The sequence below is a fragment of the Cibotium barometz genome, chromosome 23 (genome assembly GCF_041138505.1).
Source record: "Cibotium barometz isolate CiBa-2024 chromosome 23, ASM4113850v1, whole genome shotgun sequence".
Lineage (NCBI taxonomy): Eukaryota > Viridiplantae > Streptophyta > Polypodiopsida > Cyatheales > Cibotiaceae > Cibotium > Cibotium barometz.
The window spans coordinates 27,945,778-27,953,398 of NC_141068.1; the positions used below are offsets into that span (position 1 = coordinate 27,945,778).

Below are 7,621 nucleotides of genomic sequence, written 5' to 3' on the forward strand. Positions count from 1 at the left end.
TGCCACATCTCGCTCATGTTGCTCTGCAATCCCTGAGAACATAAAGATGCCATCTAGGAAGATGAAGACGCATTTGCCAATAAGTTCCCAAAAAACCCGAGACATTTGTTGAACGTCGCTGGTGCGTTGGTGAGTCCAAAGGGCATCACCACAAATTCATAGTAGCCGCGCTCGGTCTTGAAGGTGGTTTTTGGAATGTCTGCCTCAAAGATCCGAACCTGATGGTAGCTGTAACTTGGTTGAACACAATGCTAATCAATACACTTAAATACACTAAGATTTGATGGACACTTGCTCAAATACAAGAAGTAAATTGCTGAATTGACAAGAGACACACAATGAGCCGAAACGGCCGACCCCTCCCTCAAATAAAGTATATTGATCTTGGGAGAATCAAGTACATAGTGTCATGGGCATTTCTGACCAGATTTCCATACCAATGCATATGAATACACTATTGCAAACAAGTGGTTGTTGATGTAGACTTGCAATCCACACTACCCTCTCAAGTGCCCATGTTCCCTACCATCTGCTCTCTCGTATTCCACCAACACATGGTAGCAACAATCTGCAAGAGAGCACGTAGGACAAGAGAACACTACACAGGGTATGTGATCTTGTAATCCGGTTCCTCCCTCCTGCTACTTGCTTCCATATTTAAGCATTAAAGCTTACCAATTGCAAGTAGAGTTGATGTGACAGCAGAAGTCTTCGCGTTGGAAGTCCTTGGAGTGAAGAGATCTTCGATTTGTCGCATTTCTTCACGACAAAAGTCTTCAAGAGAATGAAGGGAACCTTGGGAAAGCTTCCCCTATAGTTCAACTTGAGAAAGGAGGACTGAAATTAGGGTTTCTATCCTTGATGGCCCCCTCCTACCAGGGGTTAGCTCCATAGGTTGTATAATGATGATGGTCCCATAGCAGAGTTACACAGCTTCTCTCTCTCTCTTTCATCTGCGTTTTTTCGAAGTGTACTAGTCAGTTAACACAAGCACTCTCTCTCTCTCTCTCTCTCTCTCTCTCTCTCATTTTTATGCATCTGGCTCCTGATCTAGAAAACCTGGGTTTCTTGTCCCATTCCTTGAATTTTGGTGCCATTGTATGGATTGTGTTTGGCCTGCTTTCTTGGCTGTGACATTAGAAAATCGCCCTCCTTTCCCTCTCCTTGTCCATGTGGTCTCCCGTCCTTTTCTACCTTTGGCTATGTGGATGAACCATTTTGACCACGTGACTAACAGTTTCATTATCTGATCCCCTTGTGTACTAATGACAGGGTCGCTCACACCTTCCAAGTTCCTGAATTACCAAATTAGCTTATGGCAGGTTCATGGATCTGAAGCTTATTTTGTGGGAATTAAGGCTGAATTAAGATAAAATGTTAATTAGTTGGGATAAGATACAGCACCCACTAGTGTGGGCCCACTGAAGGATCCCCTCTGTTACAACCACTACTAAAAACATTAGATGGTAAAAAATACATGGAAACTGCACTCTCCCAATCCCTTACATGTGATTCCAACCCTAACAAAACAGAACAAATTAGGCGCCCCGCAAACTGCACCCTCCCAATCCCTTACATGTTATTCCAACCCTAACAAAACAAAACAAGTCAGTCACCCTCTGCTACAGCCACTAGCAAAAACATGACATACTAAAAGAATGCATGCAAACTGCACTCTCCCAGTCCCTTGCATGTGATTCCAACACCAACAAAACCAAACAAATTAAAACCCCTCGACACTGGGCGGTCACATATGAATCAGAAGCAAACTCCATAACATAAACTCTAGAAATTTGAAGCCCAAAGAATAACCAATTGAAGAAAAATAAACATGATATATTGAATAGCTTTGGTAATGATACAGAGCTTACAATGTAGGTGAGGTGGGGAAAGCGATTTCTGTTCGGCATATGGGGCAGTCTTTGTGGGACTGGAGCCACTGGTGGATGCAGGACGGATGGTAGGCATGGTTGCAGGAGGGCAGCACAGTGAGAAGCGTGCCGGCCTCAAATGCACTGAGGCAGATGGCACAATCTGAGTTCTTAATCAGCAGATCATCCCCACCATCATCATCATCTGAGAATTCTCCTCCTCCACCTCCTCTGTACAGGCGGAAGGGCAGCAGGGCTGCCGCCTTCGGATCAAGGCGCATCGTGACCGGAGGAGCAGCGGCAGCTGCGACAGCGGAGGAGGAAGGAGAGGACGGGGAAGGCAGGCCTGATGATGAAGCTCCGACAGCTCGGCGAGGCAGGATGTCCTGGCGGTTGTGGAGGGATCGGCCCCTGCGCCAGCAACACCAGCAGACAGTGGCGAGGGCGAGCGTGAGGAAGAGGGCGAAGAGGTGGTGCAGAGTGTTGTGACGAAACGCCAGGCCCAACATGATCACGCCGATGCTGATGAGGAATTTGGGCAGCGAGCGAGCGTGTACAGAAATGGCACACTCCATTCGCACGATACCAAGGGTCCATCCATAAGTTTAAATCAGCATCCAGTTAATAATTGAAAAATATTATTCAAGAAAACCAACAAGAATTGACAAATTCATTGTGCACATTAAGAAAATCTGTAAGTGTGCATATTAATTTCCAAGTGTGAAATCTGTAAGTGTGCATCCCATTAAGGTGTAAGGATTACCTAAATTGAAGGTGAGAAAATAAAAGTGGAAATTAAATTGCAAGAAACACGATCATTAATTATTGCTCGATACTGTTTATTAATTAATTATTGCGTAGCAAAGACAACATTTTTCCACATATTATTATGAGGATTGACTGTAAGGTACACACGTAAAGAGCAGGGCAAGTGGAAGAAGTTTTTTTCATCGAAAAAAACTTCTCTACAGAGCACACACATTATTTATTTACAACAAAGAGCGGTAAAACGACTGCACTAGAGAAAAGCCTCACCGCTAAGGTCATGCCATGGAGGAATGGATATGAAGTCTTCCCCTTCGCTCACAGCTTTGAGGAATTCAGCGGCCCTTTCCTTAAATGAGTTGATGTAGGGCTCGTTGGGGTCAACGTCACGTGGACTTTCTTGAAGAAAGATACGATTGGCCGCGGACCACCAGGTTCGTCGCTTGAGATGTCAGTAGGTTGCTGCTCCAAATGCTCGTCTCCATGCTCAGCTTGGTGATCTTTGTCTTGATTTTCATTCAGAAAGTACCTGGCTGCTTCCCCCTCTATGTAGTGATCGCGGAAGAAGACTTTCCTAATATCAGAGATCTCAGCCAAATCGGGAGCTTTGAGGCACTTCCAAACAGCTCTAGCTCTAGCAGAGTCCATGCCATTCCCGGTTTTAGGAATTATCCATTATGCACTAGGGAAGTATTTTCCATTTCTCATCATCTTTAAGAGCATGACGCCGAGAGTTTACAGACCACTTATTAAGAATATAGTTCTCCATGTACACAAAAGCTCGTTCAAACACATTGACGGGTGTGAGGCATACATGGTTTCTGAGGTCTCCCTGGAACTGTGCATATAGTGTCCTTCCTCTAGAAATCTCATCCGCAGACACGTTATGAGCATGAAAACGAAAGTGGGGTTTGTGCAGGTCCTTCAGACAGTAACCCATCATTCCCTCAAAAGTGTGCATTTTTATGTGGCGAAGTGCGCGGCACATGACAATTGCTCCTACATGCTTGCTGACATTCCACATGAGGTGCTGCTTCACGCACTTGCCAACCGCAATGATAGAAGTAGAGAGGATGCGGGCAACCATCTGGAAGAAGTGCAGATGGTGAAGTGATCCACCTCTTTCGAGGGAGAAAAGTGCTTGTGTGCACTGTTGTTAAGAGAACTCGACCAGGTTCTCCCACAAGGAAGTGTTGACGCTGGTGTTGCCGACGCCAATGGTCAAAGACACTTCGAGCATCTTCAGATTCCCACGAGTCGGGAACTTCGGACAGGGAGGAGGAGCATCGGCCGAACGACCAATACAGGAAACGGATAAGTCATGTATCTTCTTTCTCTTCGTCGTGGCGCACGACGTGTCGCTGCTGCCTGTCATCCACATGCACACAAAGTCAAAGATTGAATGTACAGATATACATGCGATACGAAACAACACCCGAAGAACACCTGAAGAACGTGCTCTGCGTTTGACACCCTTGAGATTCTGCAAACTAGCTGAGCCTTCGGGCAGTGTAAGGATGCGAGGAGGAATATTTTCCTTGTTCGCCTCACACAACGTGGCTTTAGAGTTGACAGTCGGAGGTATGGAGGACACAGAAAAGCCAACAGGTGTGAAAACCGGGGGTAGCGGAGAGACGACAATACATGCAGGAGTAGAGTCCGCTTTATTACAAATACGCTTGGATTGACCCATGATAGCAGAGCACTTGGACATAGTGCAAATGCCATGGAGATAGAGCATGCACAAAAGCAGTAGATATAGCTTACCTAAAGGCACCAAAGATAGCAACGTCATACCATGCTGCAATGAGAAGACGAATACTGAAGAGACGTGAAGGGCGTGCATACCTGGTTGAAGAATCCAGAAAAATCCAAAGGAGCAGAACCTGCATCGACAAACAGGAATCCCGGCGAGATGCCACGAGCATGCACCCTTGCTCCAAGCATCTAGAGAAGTCCGACCGCATGCATATCAAATACATACATGTCATGCATATCAAATACATACCTGTCATGCATACAAAGAGACACGAAGGGCATCCGGAAAAGAGGAGCAGGAATCCCGGCGACATGCGAACAGCATCCTCCGGGCATCAAGAGAAGTCCGACTGCATGCATGTGAAATACATTCCTCTCATGCAGTGCATGTGCTGACACGTGTAAAAAAAAGCATGCACCAAACACGTGTCAGCATCATGCTATATTCATTAAGGATAACGTTACTTAATTATTGCGCGTGATAGTGTTTATTAATTAATTATTGCGTAGCAAAGAAAACATTTTTCCACATATTATGATTTGTTACTCTAGGGGATGTAATTATAGAACATGCTCTGAAAAGAGAGAGACAAGCATTCAATGATTAATTGTCTTCCCTTGGACGTATCAGGGTCCTATGTGAATGTTGTGAGTGTGTAAATGTAAACATATATTACATCGTGCTCACAGTAATTTGAAACTGAAATTAATGATTCCATAGATTTTACTTGGTTGTATTGCAGTTATTTTTGACATTTTCTAAGTTTATATATATATAATTATTATTGATCCCAAAAAAAAACGTGTCATCTTTGGACAATCTGCTGATTCGGATTACAAAGTGTTATTGGAGCTTTTTAAAAAACATAGCAAATGTGGAAAAGTATACGAGGCATCCACTTTTGTTACTCCAGTCACGATTTTTATCGTTCTTTAGGAGTATGTACTTTGTCATTGATGGGGTAGAATCTAGAAAAGTGAAGATTAGTTTTCAAAGCTTTGACTTGATGGCATAGAGAATTTGGAAAAGCGATGATTTGCATAATTTAGTGGTGTGCATACATTTGTGCACTTAGTTTGCAGTGCTAGGAGAAAATCTTTTTTCCCAACCAGTGTGAAAAAAAACAAGTTGGAGTACAATCGATTTCTCTATTCAAAATCTGATTTATTAATCGATTTTCATAGCAAAAAACCTATAAATTTTATCAGTTTTTTTGAATTTTAATTGGTGCAAAATACACTAAAGGATTGTTTTTTTCTAGCACTATTAGTTTGATGTCTATATTATTACGCTCCTTTAATTACGGTCACGTCCAAAGCTTAGAACCTTGTGTTCTGAGCATTTTAGTGTCTTGGATTTTAGAGTGGCATGAGAAAGTTTCACATAGCCTTAACGGCATAGGTTCTAGAAGTTAGAGCTTTCTTTTCTTAGTTTTGGTTTGTGTGCTGTAAGATTCTAGATTTCAGTATAGTACAAATGATATTTTCCTTGCACTAATGTACTACTATATATATAAATACATATATAATATAAATAACCACATTTATGTATGCCTATCATGTCATGTATGTGGGAATAAGGTAGAAGAAGATTGGGATGCTATGAAATTGGAATGGATGCAAGCTAAGGTTATTAGGGTATGTGAATGGATGAATGTAAAAGGTGGTTAATGATCAAAATGGAAGGTGCAAGGGTGCACATGGCATGTGAGCATAGAACATGTGAATGAGAGCTCTATGAGATCTACAAATGGATGTAACAAGCTCATTCTCATAATGCAAAAACATGATGTGTTAATTAGCATTAACTCATATCTTAATCACTTTTATTAGTGTTGATATTATGCTCTAATTATGTCTTTTTCCATCTTCTATCCCCCATGGCTCTCACTCTTCATGGTTATGCACTCAATACCCTCTTCAAATCTACTTATTTCAACATGGTATCAGAGCTAGGTTATCATTCCATCATAACAACTCAATATTAGTAGCAACTAGCTAGGAGTTGCATTAGTTATAATTAGGCTTGTTATGATGGAATGATCACTAATCAACCCTGTCCTCTGCCCAAAATAAGTGGCTGCTATTGACATATCGAGCTCAATTAATACTACGGCGGGCAGGCACTGATGACCCGCTTAGGTGATAGCTTCCGCACTTATGCCACTAGCATGGTTGGTGAGATTATGGTTGATATGCCGCCAATGGATGACAAGCTGTGTGACAACCACTTTGGAGTACTAGAGTTATGGCATAGTTATAGCACCAACTCATATAGTTGGGTTCACATTATGGACCGACCATTTGTATGTTATTGTAGGAGAGTACTTTCCTTTTATGTATGTACTCTTATCTTTTATGTATGTACTCTTATCTTTTAGTTATGTATGTTATTGTAGGAGAGTACTTTCCTTTTATGTATGTACTTTCCTTTTATGTATGTACTCTTATCTTTTAGTTATGTGGTCGTAGAGAAGAGAAGAAAATAGAAAAAAATTCAGTCATCCATCTCTCTCGTGTCTTTCTCTCTCTTGTGTGTGTGTGTGTGTGCTTTGCAAGGAACTCAAGCTCTTTTTGGTATCAGAGCTTCGGTTCATGTGAGATCCAAGGAGTGAATAAAGAGGCAAGAATAAGCAAACAGGGAATCAGTACACGTGTAAGAGCATCATCATCTCTTTCCCTTCTTGTTTAGATACAACACTCCTTGGTAGCTCCAGGAGCTACACATCTCTGATTGAGGAGCTGTGTATCAGAGCTTCGGTTCATGTGAGAGCTAAGGAGTGAATAAAGAGGCAAGAATAAGCAAGCAGGGAATCAGTACACGTGTAAGAGCATCATCATCTCTTTCCCTTCTTGTTTAGGTACAACACTCCTTGGTAGCTCCAGGAGCTACACATCTCTGATTGAGGAGCTGTCTTCGCGGGCTTAGAGGTGCTTGCTGTGTGGTACACAAAGCAGTACTTTGTACTATAATTTTGTGGCCAAAATCATGTTTCGGTCTCCGTTCAATCACTGCAAGGTATTTTCAACAGTTTTGAGAAGTTTTGGTTAAGAACTGTCTCTAGTTGAAATCTGGTTATTGTAGTGGAGTAGTGCATTTTGGGAGTGCAGACAGTGTATGCACATGTATTGTTGACATTGGGTGAGATTATGGTTGAGATGCCGCCAATGGATGACAGGCTGTGTGACAACCACTTTGGAGTACTAGAGTTATGGCATAGTTATAG

The 7,621-nt window shown here is 42.4% G+C and overlaps 1 protein-coding gene across 1 annotated transcript; it reads right to left on the bottom strand.

Moving 5' to 3' along the window:
• Window positions 1–1,251: 1,251 nt before the first annotated feature.
• LOC147625813 (uncharacterized) lies at window positions 1,252–2,456 on the bottom strand. Its single transcript, XM_086817838.1, has 2 exons — window positions 1,872–2,456; window positions 1,252–1,590 (listed from the first exon to the last, which is right to left on the bottom strand). The coding sequence occupies exons 1-2, from the start codon at window positions 2,444–2,446 to the stop codon at window positions 1,539–1,541; spliced, it is 627 nt and encodes a 208-aa protein (XP_086673964.1). The 5' UTR covers window positions 2,447–2,456; the 3' UTR covers window positions 1,252–1,538.
• Between the last annotated feature and the right edge of the window lie 5,165 nt (window positions 2,457–7,621).